At 31.1% G+C, this 16,028-nt stretch overlaps 1 protein-coding gene across 4 annotated transcripts in view; it reads left to right on the forward strand.

Moving 5' to 3' along the window:
• The window catches only part of LOC126744415 (amyloid-beta-like protein), a 105,917-nt gene extending 89,889 nt beyond the window's left edge, over positions 1 to 16,028 (forward strand). Inside the window, exons 9-13 of one of the 4 annotated variants that reach the window (XR_007663153.1) lie at positions 3,904 to 4,184; positions 4,251 to 4,463; positions 8,799 to 8,949; positions 9,519 to 12,868; positions 13,228 to 16,028. Coding sequence is in view for 2 of the 4 variants with exons in the window: in XM_050451816.1 (XP_050307773.1) it covers positions 3,904 to 4,184; positions 4,251 to 4,463; positions 8,799 to 8,949; positions 9,519 to 9,628 (755 nt within the window). In the remaining 2 variants the exon portion in view is untranslated. Of the gene's footprint in view, positions 1 to 3,903; positions 4,185 to 4,250; positions 4,464 to 8,798; positions 8,950 to 9,518 lie in introns of all 4 variants that reach the window. The other 3 variants (XR_007663154.1, XM_050451816.1, XM_050451817.1) reach the window with 3 other exon arrangements.

The following is a 16,028-nucleotide window of genomic DNA, read 5'->3' on the forward strand; positions in this document are numbered from 1 at the left end:
TCTGATTCTACTGGAGTTTCGTAGACTAAAGACTTTACATGTCCCCACAAGAAAAAATCGAGCGACGTTAAATCGGGTAACCTAGGAGGCCATGAAACTGCTCCACCTCTGGCAATCCAACGGTGCCCAAACCGCTGAGCCAAATACTCGCGTACTTGTACAGCAAAGTGGGCCGGCGCTTCAAAACCACATTTGCTGTTTAACGTTTAGTGGAACATTTTCAAGGAGTTCTGGGAGAACTCCCTTCAAAAAACACAGATAAATAGGTCCTGTTAACCGTTCCGGTAGAAGGTATGGCCCAATTAAATAATCACCAACAATGCCTGCCCATACGTTGACAGACCAATGATTCTGATTGCATAAGGATTTTCTTCCTCCCAAACATGGCTATTCCTACTATTAAAAATACCGTCTCTTGTGAAAGAGGCTTCATCGGTCCACAAAACATATCGTACAAAATTTGGTTGTGCAATGATGTGATCCAGAAGCCATCGACAAAATTGAACTCTAGGATGATAATCGGCTGCAGTCATACCTTGAACTTTCTGGAAGTGGTAAGGATGGAGTTGTTGCTCGTGTAGTACCCGCCAGACAGAAGCGTTAATCGTATTCATATTCTTAGCGACGTCACGTGTGCTATTTGATGGTTCATCGGCAATTCGCTAAAGCACCTCTTCTTCAAATTCGACCGTTATTACGGTTTGAGCAACACCAGTGTCATGGTCATCTTGGTCTTAAACATGCCTGTCTCAGCGAGCCGCCGATGAACCGCAATAAACTTTTTGTATCCAGGATGCTGTCGTTCGGGATAACGTTCATGATACAACCGCGATGCTGCTCGTGTATTACAGTTTGTTGCTCCCTATGCCAAATGCATATCCGCCAATTCTTGATTGGAAAAGTTTTCCATTAGCAATACACTGTAAAAAATCGAGTGTTAATTTTAACACGCAAAAGTGGTCTATATAGGTCCACACTAGTGCGTGTTAAAATAACCACTGGCAAAAAGTGGTGAAAAGTGGTTGTTTTTATTTAAAAAAAAAACATTTATTTTACCCAATTTAGCGTGTTAATAAACGAACGAAAATAAAATTTAAAAAACCCCTTCCGTATTGTTAAAAGTATATTTTGAGTGTCAAATGTATTTAAATAAAAGTAAAATTTAATCACCCACTTTGGATTAAATTAAAGTTACACAGAAGCTTAAAATATTTATTTCGGGTTAAATATATTTAAAAAAAAATAAAAAAGTACACTTAATTTATGATTAATTGAGTTATAAAAAATGGTAAATTTAACTTACCTAAGGTTAAAATTATTTTTTATTAGTATAATAAAGAATCTATTTAGGTGGTAATTTATACTTTAAATAAAATATATTTTCCTTTATTTCGTGTAATAAGTATTGAATTTAAGGGTTAAAAGTAATTTGTTTAAGAAAGGAGAGCAATTTCTTTTTAGGACAAATACAAATAAAAGGCATAGCAATCAATTTCTTAGACATTATCTATTAAAGAATAGTATAACAAACATAAAAAATATATATTCTGCAACAAAAATATATAGGAACCCATATTTTGAAATATTAAACCTTAAAAAATTATAATTGGAGATCAAATTTAACCTTATAACAAGAGTAGATCTTATACAGAAGCAAAAAAAACTTAAGGCTTATACATAAATCTCTGTCGCTTAATTCCATAAGCTGCAAAAAATGTTATTTTTAAGCTAAGATGTACTTTGGCACTATAAAAAAATCTGTTTTTTGAAAAGCCTCGGAGCACGCTTACCTTTATAACTCAAACAAAAATCCAAACTAAACTAAACTAAACACTAAATTAAATTTACGACGCGGAGACGAGATCAGACAGGTCAGGTTCAGGTCGAAGCGTCAAGAAAGTAGAGAGACACAGGGTTGGTAATTTCACGACTTGTAGCAGTGAATCACGCACACGTTTAGTGTTAATTTAACCAGTTTTAAGGGTATATTTACACTGGACACATTTTTTTTACCAAATAAAAATATAAAAATATTTTAGCACGGCGCGAAGTATTTTAATAGTGTTAATATAACACGCAAAAAAATAAAAATTAATTTAAGTCAATTTAACCACTTTAAAGTCTTCTTTAAGTGTTAAAAAATACTGCATAGTATACTTCATAGTGTTAAATTTAACACTCAAGAAATTTACCACGCTGTTTATTCTTTTTACCACCCTATTATTTTTTACAGTGTAAATGTTTAAAAATTGTACATTAACATGACATTGAGAATTGACAATGATAAGCGTTGATTTTAACCAATTGTTGTTATGGTATCATGTACAAAAGGTAAAAATAAATGCAGCAGATCCTATTTAGGTAATGAATGTTTTTTATAAATTTTAACGCGTCTTAGGGCCGTAGTGGTTCCTATACTCAAATGGATTCTTCTGTTGCAATGAACAACCCCCAGAAGTTTGATCCCATAGTTCTGAAACACCCTGTATATCCGAATCTGAACATCTGATTGTTGAGTTGGCAACAAATTGTTGACTTTAAGGAAACAAGCAAATTTAGCAATAGTAATTTAATTTTATAATAAAAAATATATAAATATTACTATAGTTTTTTTTATTTGTATCTGAAAGCTTATTAATTTCACTAAACACGCTGTTTTTACACAGTTAACTCATATCTTTGCTCTGTTTTTGTAACAATGTTTTTCGAAACCTTTTGCATTTTACATTCATTAGCATAATAAAATTGGTTAGGTTGTAATTTCGTTTTTTAAATATTGAGAGCTTCTTATGTTAAAACTAGTAAATCAAATAATTTTTTTACATTTTAAATGAGAAAAAATTGTATTTAAAGCGATTTATTGTTTGTTTCAAGCCTCCATGCCATTTTTTCAATTTGTTTTGGAGTTTTAATTGAATTTTCAGTTTTTTCCAGGTTTTTGCGAAAGAAACTCAAATGCTTCGAAGAATTTCAGGTTTTCGAATTTCGAAGAAACTTATAATACCCTCGAATGTCTGGAATAAAACGGAAGAATACTGGAAACGTTAGGGTTAACCTGAAATATCTGGAAGGGAATTGAAATTTCCATTGCTCTATCTTTAATACTACCAAAGTTGTCAAGTTTTTCAAAATCATCTAAAACACAAAAATGACAAAAAAGTTAAATTTTGTTTTTAAACTGTTAATTTTTCAAATTTTTTCACTGATGCCTAAAAGCTGCTTTATTGATTCAAGAACGTGTCAATCAATCTTTCAATCAAATTTGTATCTTTAATAGCAATAGAGTTTTTTGAAAATCACTTGAAACAAAAAATTGCTTTCTTCAGGGCAATTCTGGATAACATCCAATTTAAATTAGTGCAAATACAACTGTCTTTATAGCAAATTTCATGCGAATTTTTCTTTAACTGCCTGGAAACATTAAGTGAATTGCTACTTCCATAGCGATACACCTTGCTTTCGAGAAATAACTCGAAAATTTTAACGTTATGAGAGAAAAGTATAAATTTTTTTTATCACTTATAATTTTCTTAACAGGCATTTTTTTCTCAGGCAATTATTTTCTGCAGAGAAAAACGTTTTTCATTAACCCTACCCTTAGCCCCCCACCCACCCCACACAACTTGCCAGTAAGAAATTTTATTAAAAAATCATTGTTTTCCAAAATAATACGCATGAATAAGAGCTGGTTTTGTCGTTAATATTTAATCTAATAACACAGTTTGTTTATTTAAATTTGATATAATTATATATACATATGTATATTAATAAATATTTAAAACAAAAACAGTGTTATTAGATGATAAAAAATTAAAATAAATATCGCTATTCTTGTAATTTGATTATGACCCTGTTTCTTATTAAAACCGTCAGAAAAATCTCCTAAAACCTCCCTCGTTCTAGCGTTAAGATCAAAGGATGAAACGCCTGGTTCACTTCTAGCTATGACCTCCGACGCAGAGCAAGCGATTTTGGACAAATACAAAGCGGAAATCACCAATAAACAAGCAGAAAGAGAAAGACAACGGTTACAAGAGAAAGAGCGAAAGGAGCAAAGGAAAAAGGAGCGAACGGAACTGAAGGAGGAAAAGAAGAGAGTGGAGGCGGCTTTGGGCAAAACCATTAGTAACATGGACGAGGACGATATGGAGGAAGACATTGCGGCGGTTGATGATAAACCATCAGTAAGTGGATTTTTATATATTTGCATTTCTCGGTCACTTTTGCGTTATAATTAATACTCATTTTAGACTCCGGTATTCGTGGTATCGACGGTCGAGAGTACCTCCGCCGAGATCGCGAGTAGCTACGCCCCGACTCCGACCGTCGGCGGTCACAAGGAGGTGGACGATGTGGCGGTTCAGGAGGCGGTCGAGGAGGTGGCGAAGGCGGCCGCCTCTCACCGGCAGGACGTCATCCGGGTGGCGCATATAATGTCGCACGACTTGAGTCACGGAGAACCGGTAAGTACTTTTCTCCCCTATAGAGATATATAACCATTTTAATGATTAAAATGTTTATAATAATAATTATAAATTCTGAGTAATTAAATGCATTCCAAAATTGCCTCATAGGCAAAATGTAAAAAAGGAGCTCAGATGAGCCGCTTGCAGGTAGCTATAGGAAAATTAAATATTTTTTTTTAAATTAATTTCAGGCTATAATTGAGTTATTCCGCGCAGTTGAAATCAAATTTCTATAGAAAAAGGAACTTGACGTGCCTGAACTTTAAACGACATTGAACTAAACTGTATATCAGACAAATCGTTTTTTTTTTCATATAAATTCTAAATATATCAGTTAATATTTCCGCTTTTCCAGGTAGCTGACTATCAACTGCCTCGAATAAATACAAGAAATCAACTTAAACTGTAATTTTCGAGTTATTCCAGGCAGTTGAGGTCATTTTCCTATTGAAAATCATCAAAAATCAACTTCAAGTTCCTGAAATTAAAAAAAAAATTAACCTCAACTGCCTTAAAATCACACAAAATTAATTCAGATCATTTCAGTCTTTATTTGAGTTATTTCAGACAGTTGAAATCAAATTTCTATAGATAAATCAATTTTAACTGTCTGAAATTTGAACGACATCGTCCTAAACTGTGTATCAGACAAACCGTTTATTTTATTACAAATTCTAGAATATTTCAGTTAAAATTTCAGCTTTTCCAGGCAACTGCCTGGAATAAATGCAAGAAATCAACTTCAACTGTAATTTTCGAGTTACTCCAGGCAGTTGTGGTCATTTTCCTATAGAAAAATCATCAAAAAGCAACTTCAAGTTCCTGAAATTAAAAAAAAAATCCAACCCAACCCAACTTCAACGGTGCATTTTATTAATTTGGGAGTTGAAGTTATTTTTCATCGAGATTAACGTTGGTTCGTTTTGAAACAGTTGACGTAGTTGTCTAGGCATTTGCAACTGCTTGGAAGAAGCTAAAAAATTGACTTTAACGGCCTGGAATAACCAAAAAAATTACCTAAATTGCCTATAAAGAATCCAAAGTAGGAAGGTATTTAAGGAAGTTAAGGAAAAACACAACATTAAAACTATCTAAAAAAAAAATTAAATATACATGGGCAATTTTAAAAATTGTATGGATTTCTTCTAAATTATTTTGGCATTTTTCAACACTTTGGGATGATTACCGAGTGTTCTTCATTTCTATTAGGGGCTATGCCATGGATTTTGCCATTTGTAGGGTAAAATGTAATGATTTTAATGATCTTTATTTAGAATAAATTGTTAATCTAGATGAAAGGTTTTCTATTGGCGATTTTATTAAATAAAATAATAATTATAAATTAAATGCATTCCAAAATTCTCTCATAGGCAAATGATGTTCTATGTAAAAAAGGAGCTCAGATAAACCGCTTGGAGGTAACTAGAGGCAAACCGCATTGATGCCACACATCATTTTTATTTCAATTAACATATCAAACGAACTTACCTGTAAGTGAAGTTCGATATTAATTATATTCCCACCTTTTTCCTCAGATCATAAACAAATGTATTTGTTCAAAGACCCTATTAGTTCCAGGCAACAGCATGTGCTTAAGTTTTTATAATTAAAATTCTTATATCATAATATGCATAATAATATATTATTTTAAGCAAAATAACAAAACATAACTTTCTTACAACCTAGTTTTACATTATTCAACGACATAATGTTTTAAACAAAATTTTAATATTTATACATTTAAATCACACATCAAGAATTATTTGTACTGCATTCTCAAATGTTGTCCTATATTTTTTAGTATCAATCCCACTCTTGTTCAGTACTGTTTTAATGCAACGGCTCAAGGTTTGAGGCGAAGCTGGCTTATAAGTTTTTTTTTTAAGTTAAAAGAGTGTTGAAACATTCCCCGATGAGATTGGGTTATTTCTAAATAATGTTTTAACAGAATACTAATGCATCTTTGGGGAGAAGTGTGTTTTTCTATATAAAAGATCGATTGATTTTCTTTTCTATTGGTTTTTTTTTGTCCGGTACCTGTTTCATATTTACCCTGAGTCATTTTTATATTATGGATATGAATAAGAGAAAGAGTTTGCACTCTATGACCTGTACTCAAAGCCAATAGTGTTAGTAATTAGAAGGGAATGTCTTTAAGAGACAATTTTTTTTTTGTTTTGTAAAGGGTAAAATGACTTAAGATAGGAGATTACAATTTCAGGATTCCAAGTGTAAGAGTATTTGGGCTTCAACGGTTGTGAATTTAATGCACCTTTGAAAAATCTCTTAATTCAATTATCTGCCGTCAAATTAGGATAAACAATTAGGTTAATAGCTGTTCTGATATTATTTAAGGAACCATACCTTTCTCCTTAATCAAAGCACTTAGTAAAAACTGTAACAATTCTAGTACAGAAGGACTATACATGCAAATATAGGCACCATAACCCCTCAGAATTGCCACCATAACTTTAAGGCAGAGTAGTATTGTTTAACGGTTGATCAAAGATAAAATTATTTTTATAACATCAGGGGGCACTCCTCTGCAAAGGGAGGCTTCTTGCATGACACCCCAATCATCAATGAAAGCTGCCCCCACTGCGGGTGAGGGGATCTATCAATAGAAAGGAGAACTTCTTCAGGTTTAAGAATTACTATTTCTGAGTCCAGCATTTTCTTGAATTTAGGGAACCATGCTTGAGTAGGCCAATAGGGTGCCACAACAATGCGTCGAGCATTTTAGGTCGAAATCTTTCTCAGAATTTTGTAATAAGACTGTAAAGGCGTTTACCAAAATTGCCTCTGGGTCCTTAAACCAAAAGGCAAACTTGGAGCATTTATTGTTATTACGGCTAGCAAATAAATCAAAATCTGGTAATCCAAATTTATTTTAAATTTGCAAGAAGGCTTTTGGGTTAAGAGACCATTCTACCTCAGCTCGACCTACCCTTCACTGATAATCTGCCTCTTTGTTTTCTTGGGAACTGATATAGGAGGCAAATATAATTATGTTGCGATGTTCACACCACTGTCAAATTTCTCTAGCAAGTTTATTTAATTTTTATTATAATATTGAATTCTCCCCATTCGATTTATCTAGGAAATTGCAGTGGTGTTATCTATACGCAAAAGAATATTACAAATGAGATATTTTTCGGCAACATATTTTAACCCAATAAAAGTGCTAATTAGTTCCAAGAAATGTATGCTTTCAAGTCTTTTCTTGGGGCTCCCAAACCCCTTGAGCTTTCCTCTCTATAGAAAATGCCCCAGGCATCTGGGGTGGCATCTGAAAAAATTTCTATTTTTATATTCAAGGACAAAAGAGATTTTTTAACTTTTCCATCCACCATTTTGCTTCTGCATGCAAGGGCAGTGAGATTGTCATTTTCCTATCGCACTGCCCACCCATTGCATGCATATTGATGCTAAAACATCACAAAGTTTAGCAAATTGTCTTATGATTTTAGTAGGTATAGTGGGGATGGTACAGGTGGCGCTAATAACGCCACCTACGTCAAAAAAAAAACGAGGACTTTAAAACTTGTGGCCTTTAGCCCATGGTACCAGGGACTACATTTGTTTATGATCTGACGAAAAAGATGGGAATGTAATAAGCATGACTTTTTAATGAAATCCGTGTTAAATAAAAATACTTTAAAAAGTATATGTGGACAAAGATTCCTACTAGATAAAACATTCTACTTTAAGAATAACTAAATAGTGAGCAAAAAACAGGCAGAATTATCGTTTGTAAGGTTAATGTTGTCTAAGGGTCTTTAATTTCTAATTTGGTTAGTAAATTTCAAAAACAATAAGTTAACAGACTATCTGTAATAAATTTTCTCAGTCCATCCAAGCCTTTCTTATTAAGACAAAATATTGAACTTAGGAAATCTCTAAATTTAAATTTATTAGACAAATCAAGAAAGAAGTAACTTTTTGACCATCGATATTAGTTTTTTCACTAATAGATATTCTGTTAATTATGCGAGTTTTTCTATTAAATAGTGATAAATGTTTTTTTTTATAAATTTGTCAGTAAGCATAAGAATTTTTTTTTCAAATTATTTTTTTGAAACAATTTCATGGGGTTCACACTTTTGCGTTCTGATTGGTTTTGAGGTAAAGAAACGACGTGATTTTCCACGTTAACCTTCCTTGAGTACTTTGATGAAGCAAGGCATGTTTTTAAAACACTATATACACCAAAGAGTAACACTAATAATTCACCTACTTAACATGACACTGTGAGCAAAAAATATGAGGTGCTTTGCTATCTAATTATAAGAGAAACGATTTAAAATATACACTAAATTGTAACTTTTCCAGTCATTCTCTGTTCGACGAGAGATCTACGGCCATAAGGATGGCAGAAGTGTCTACATCACGATCGCATTCGCCGGAATGGCCTTAATGGCCGCGATCGTGGTGGGAGTTGCGGTGGCCAAACGCGGATCTACTCGGTCTCCACAAAGTCAAGGTAAAACCAAATTTAAATTTGAAACATTATTTAATTTTTGTATCCTGTAGTACTGAAAAGAGTGATTCAATTTGGCAACAAAGCAAAAGTTCATTCCCACTTAATAAATAAAGTCAGAATGTTACTTTTGACTCTCTCTGGTGTCATCGTTATGAAGTAAAAATTAATTCAAAGTTTGTTTGAGCATTTAGTAAATTCGGAATCATGTAAGTGGTACCAAATGCCCTTTTATCGTTTTTTTTTGCTTTAACATTTTATGAAACGTTCAGGTTTATAAACGTGACAGGGTGTTCAAATTATTATTTTATTAAATGTTGCTTGTTATAGTTAAATTATTACTGTTAACGCAGTTCGGGGAACACAACGCTCAAGCCACTGGATTTTAAGAAATGTTATAACTAAAAATATCACTTTTAGATCTCTTGAATTTTTGCGGTATTCAGGTTTGTTTTAAGGAAAAATTATTTGACAGCCAAATATGACGAAAAGGTAATATTAAATAATAAACGATAAACGAAAATTATTAATGATAATTTAAATAAAATAATTTTGTGGTTTTTTTTTTGCAGGATTTGTCGAAGTAGACCAAGCAGCGACCCCCGAAGAAAGACACGTGGCAAACATGCAAATTAACGGTTACGAAAACCCCACCTACAAATACTTTGAGGTGAAGGAGTAGGTAACTTCTTAAACTGTATAAATAACGGAATTATATAACACTGTTATTTCCTTTATTAATTAATTAATTAATTAGCAAACCTTCTTGTGTTCGTTTCGGTTCGTTGTATATTTATTTCCGATATAATGACGCTTTAGGAGCAATATTCTATTGATCTGTGGTTTTTTTTTGTATATTAAGTTGTTAAGTTTGATATTAGTTTTCAAGGGTTGGATTATTCAACCCATTTAAGTAATTGACAAACCGTGGTACATTCAATCATTCCAAGTTTTTCTTTTTTTATATATATATTTATATTATTTTACTTAAGTAGTAGGTTTGTACTTAATAATAATACTCTTAACGCAACTTGATAATAATAATTCTTACATATGCAAAACAAAAGTATATATAAAATATTTTGGAGTTTTAAAAGGAAAACTTTAAATATATTATGATTAGTCATGATTTTTTGCATATGACAGTCCACATTTTTAACAAACAAAATGAATAAAAAAAAAACAAATTACGTAACCCGTAGCGGAGAGGGAGGGTCAAACTAAATGATGCAAAAAATTCTGATTGACCTTCCTCCTTTGCTCTCCCTTTTAGTTGTATTGTAATTATACACTCAGTTGGAAGTAATTATTTATTTATGCAAGGTGGGTCAAAAGTAAGTGATGTAAACCTTTAAGGAGTATAAAAAATGTAGGAAGTGGTTTGTTTTCTTAAAGGATGTTAGATCAATGTTTATACTTGTCAGACTATTTATTTACAAGCAATAGATCTTTTTTTAAGTTTTCGTTGGATTTCCAGGCATTTGAAATAATAATTCATGGTCTACAGGCATTTTATGTCTTCCTTTTTGGTTTTTCGTTGATTTAATCACGTTTTCGGCATAATTTCCTAAATATTCAAAACTATTGATTTAATGTCTAATGAATTCCAAATAATTAAAGAAGTTCTTCATATTTTCGAGGCTTTCGGAGTATTTTTTAATATATTCCAGGCATTTGAACAAATATTTTTTAGTTTTCAGGCATTTTTTTAATTAGTTTGGTTTAATAACATTTTCTACGTTTTTGGAATAGTTCCTGAAATAATATTCCAGACATTTGATGCATAGTGAATTCATCAATCAAAGGATTAAGTTTTTCATATTTTCCAGATCCTGCATGTCATTTTTCATGTTTTTAGGGGGTTTCTAGATGTTATTTTATACATTCAAGTATTCCAGTTATTTTAAAAAATATTTCACTTTTTTGGAATAATTTCTTAAATATTTCCGACATTCGATTTAATTTTTAATGTATTCCAGGCTTTTGAAGAAGTTTTTCAGACATTTGGAATAATTATTCATCTATTACAGGCAACCGTGTTACAACACTTGTTCTATTCAAGTTATTTAGGATATTGTTTCTTATTTTATAGCCTCACGAAGACATCAAAAATCGCATTGGGTGCATGAAATTATTTTAATAGAAAAAAAACTTTATAGCAATAAAATGCAAAATTACTGCAAGTTTCAAGAAGAAATGTATCGACATCCCATTAGACATCAACATATAATTTAAACCACTTAAATAATTTGTATAAATTTAAAATACTTTCCATCCATCCTTTAAAAAACACTGACAACTTACTTTTGTATCACCACCCCCGTGTCGGATCAAAATAAAATTATTCGTGTATGATTACAATAACAAGTTAGCAGCTAGACTTGTATGGTACCCTCCATATTATACTTAATATTAACATTAAAAAATTAGATCGTAACGTGCAATATGTTACCCGACAGCTTTTGTACAAAGTCTTATTTTGTTACAAGTTTAATCCGGTTTTTTCTAGTGGATTAATAATCGGTGAATATCGTCTTTATTCTATGAGAGAAAATCCAATCTGGTTCAATATTGACTTCTCTTTTTAGTATAATTAATCTGAGACAAGGTGTTTCGGTAACTGTGTTAATAAATTCCGTTTATTAATCATTACAGGCTCTCAAAGATGATGGTGAAAAGTTTTTCAATTTTTTTTGGACCCAGTGCAAACATTTTCATAATTTTGTTAAAAATGGTCCAAATTTGTTGAAAGTTGCTTTAATTGGTTTGGAAAACTTCGGTTTTTATTTATAAAAAATATTGCAAGTCAATATTTTTAATAAGGAATTTGTTACAGGCTGTCAAAGATCATCGTGGACATTTTTCCAATTTTTTTCAGGCCCAGTACAAAAATCTTCATAACTTTGGTAAAAATGGTCCAAATTTGTTGAAAGTTACTTTAATTGGTTTGGAAGACTTCAGTTTTTATTTTTTTTAATATTCCAAGTCAATATTCTCAACAGGGAACTTGTTACAGGCTGTCAAAGATCATCGTGAACATTTTTCCAATTTTTTTTGGACCCAGTACAAAAATTTTCATAACTTTGTTAAAAATGGTCCAAATTTGTTGGAAGTTACTTTAATTGGTTTGGAAAACTTCAGTTTTTATTTAAAAAAATATTGCAAGTCAATATTCTTTATAGGGAATTTGTTACAGGCTGTCAAAGATCATCGTGGACATTTTTCCAATTTTTTTGGACCCAGTACAAAAATCTTCATAACTTTGGTAAAAATGGTCCAAATTTATTGAAAGTTGCTTTAATTAGTTAGGAAAACTTCAATTTCTATTTAAAAAAATATTACAAGACAATATTCTCAACAGGGAATTTTTTACAGGCTGTCAAAGATGATGGTGAAAATTTTTCCAATTTTTTTGGACCCACTACAAAATTCTTCATAACTTTGTTAAAAATGGTCCAAATTTGTTGAAAGTTGCTTTAATTTGTTAAGAAAACTCGAATTTGCATAAAAAAAATTATTCCAAGCGAATTTTCTTAATACGGAATTTTTTACAGGCTGTCAAAGATCATCGTGGAAATTTTTCCAATTTTTTTTGACTCAGTACAAAAATCTTCATAACTTTATTAAAAATGGTCCAAATTTGTTGAAAGTTGCTTTAATTAGTTAGGAAAACTTCAATTTGCATTAAAAAATATATTACAAATGAATATTCTTAACAGGGAATTTGTTACAGGCTGTCAAAGATCATCGTGAAAATTTTTTCAATGTTTTTGGACCCAGTACAAAAATCTTCATAATTTTCTTAAAAATGGTCCAAATTTGTTGAAAGTTGCTTTAATTTGTTTAGAAAACTGAAATTTGCATAAAAAAAAATATTCCAAGCGAATTTTCTTAATAGGGAATTTTTTACAGGCTGTCAAAGGTCATCGTGAAAAATTTTCCAATTTTTTTTGGACCCAGTACAAAAATCTTCATAATTTTGTTAAAAATGGTCCAAATTTGTTGAAAGTTGCCTCAATTTGTTTGGAAAACTTCAATTTGCATAAAAAAAATTATTCTAAGCGAATATTCTTAATAGGGAATTTGTTACAGGCTGTCAAAGATTAACGTGGAATTTTTTCCAATTTTTTTTGACTCAGTACAAAAATCTTCATAACTTTATTAAAAATGGTCCAAATTTGTTGAAAGTTGCTTTAATTAGTTAGGAAAACTTCAGTTTGCATTAAAAAATATATTACAAGTGAATATTCTTAACAGGGAATTTGTTACAGGCTGTCAAAGATCATCGTGAAAATTTTTCCAATTTTTTTGGACCCACTACAAAAATCTTCATAATTTTCTTTAAAATGGTCCAAATTTGTTGAAAGTTGCTCTAATTTGTTTGGAAAACTTCAATTTGCATAAAAAAAATTATTCCAAGTGCATATTCTTAATAGGGAATTTGTTATAGGCTGTCAAAGGTCATCGTGAAAAATTTTCCAATTTTTTTGGACCCAGTACAAAAATCTTCATAACTTTGTTAAAAATGGTCCAAATTTGTTGAAAGTTGCTTTAATTTGTTTAGAAAACTGAAATTTGCATAAAAAAAAATATTCCAAGCGAATTTTCTTAATAGGGAATTTTTTACAGGCTGTCAAAGGTCATCGTGAAAAATTTTCCAATTTTTTTTGGACCCAGTACAAAAATCTTCATAATTTTGTTAAAAATGGTCCAAATTTGTTGAAAGTTGCCTCAATTTGTTTGGAAAACTTCAATTTGCATAAAAAAAATTATTCCAAGTGAATATTCTTAATAGGGAATTTGTTACAGGCTGTCAAAGATCAACGTGGAATTTTTTCCAATTTTTTTTGACTCAGTACAAAAATCTTCATAACTTTATTAAAAATGGTCCAAATTTGTTGAAAGTTGCTTTAATTAGTTAGGAAAACTTCAATTTTCATTAAAAAATATATTACAAGTGAATATTTTTAACAGGGAATTTGTTACAGGCTGTCAAAGATCATCGTGAAATATTTTCCAATTTTTTTGGACCCAGTACAAAAATCTTCATAACTTTGTTAAAAATGGTCCAAATTTGTTGAAAGTTGCTTTAATTTGTTTGGAAAACTTCAATTTGCATTAAAAAATTATTCCAAGTGAATATTCTCAACAGGGACTTTTTTACAGGCTGTCAAAGATGATGGTCAAAATTTTTCCAATTTTTTTGGACCCACTACAAAAATCTTCATAATTTTCTTAAAAATGGTCCAAATTTGTTGAAAGTTACCTTAATCTGTCTGGAAAACTTCAGTTCCTATTTAAAAAGACATTCCAAGTCAATATTCTTAATAGGAAAATTGTCACAGCCTGTCAAATATGATGGTAAAAATTTTCCCAATTTCTTGGGCATCCGGTACAAAAACCCTCATAATTCCCCATCACTCACTATTAGGAAAAACGCAAAACGTTAAATTCTTTAAAGTAAGTTAAACAAAAAATCGGAAATTGTACTTTATTTATCTTACATCTAGGGGAATATAAGTAATTCAGACTCTACTATTATGATAACAGTATAACTATGATTTCATTTGATGATTATTTAGTAGTAGGTCGAAACACGCATTACGGTTTTTTTCACGGGTAGCAATAAATTGGCTTAAGTCTGATAATTTCTCTAACGCATAAAGCAAGGGAGTTTAACCTAATAAAATGGACAGTTTTAATGCCTTCCTGAGGACGGTAATATGGTTTAGCCGAAACGTGCGTCTCGTGGCAGTAGAAAATGATGTGTTTGAATATATTTTCAAGGCACTTTTTAGGTTCTCAAGACCTTTGAAGAAGTGTTTCGTTATCTGCAGGATTATGAGGTACATTTGATGTATTCCAGGAATTTAATTAACAAATTTCATTACTTTATATTTTCCAAGCTTTTGGAATTCGTTTAGGCCCCTTAAGGTAATTGTTTGTATATCCCATGTATGTAAAGACATTTTTTTTACCTTTCAATGGCATCAGATAAACTAGATAAAATTCATCATCACTAGGCATTATGTGTTAACTAATAGTGCGACAGCTGTCACCCAAGATAAGAGAAAAAAAAGAGGGATCCTTGGACTACTAATACTGAAATTATGTCATCTCGAAGAACAAATAATAAACGTCTGTTCCGATCATCATTTAGTGTCTGACGTTGGTATTGTAGGGTCTTGAAACAAGTGACATTTTACCTTTGGAATCTCGCTGAAGGGGACGATATTCACACGTTATACCACCAGAGTTTTTAAGGTGTGAAGCATTTTTTGTATAACACACTTTATCAATTTTATACTGGGTGTCTTTAACTTGCTATAATAACTCAGAACGTGTAGTGACTCTATTATTATTATTATTTATGTCGGTGTATTGATTATTGAAGACACCTTGCATAGAATTATATACAGGGGATCCCATTGTGGTAAGAAAACAATTCTTTGGTTTGCTTGGCTCACGGGACACCCCAGTATGCAGTCAATAATAACGTTTTACGCTTCTCAAGCTCGAATGATTCAAGATGGAAAAAAGCTTGTACGTAAGCACTCGTTTCCTTTCGAATTTTATACTTTGTAAATAAATACTGTGACATTGATTTATTTTCTTTTCTTTTTAAATAGAGGAATTTCGTTTGCTCTAAAATAATTGCGACTTTCTGTACTGTAATGCTTTCTAGGGAGCTAATTTCGTGAAGAAAAAAAAAGAAGACTTTTCGGTAATAATCTCATATCAAAATTTTTGAAAGTCAATCAGTATTTTACATGCTTAAACTAATAAGGTAGCTTAAATGTGTACAGAAAGGAAATCTTAAATTTCCATTAAGGTTATATAATGATTAAAATTCCCTTTAGATTAAAATGGAAAGTGCAAAGCATAACCTTGAATAAGATATAGCGTTTATGTGCTGATGATAAACCTTTTCGTACTAAAAAAATAATGATACTTTAATTAACCTTTTCCTTCGATTCTGTGAAAACATATTTTGTTAGATTAGTTTAGTAGATAACATTAATGTTTTGTGGCCATGTAATTTTAAATTTAATGTAATAAATAAATAAATAAATTATTAAACG

This window comes from Anthonomus grandis, chromosome 14 (genome assembly GCF_022605725.1).
Source record: "Anthonomus grandis grandis chromosome 14, icAntGran1.3, whole genome shotgun sequence".
Taxonomy (NCBI): domain Eukaryota; kingdom Metazoa; phylum Arthropoda; class Insecta; order Coleoptera; family Curculionidae; genus Anthonomus; species Anthonomus grandis.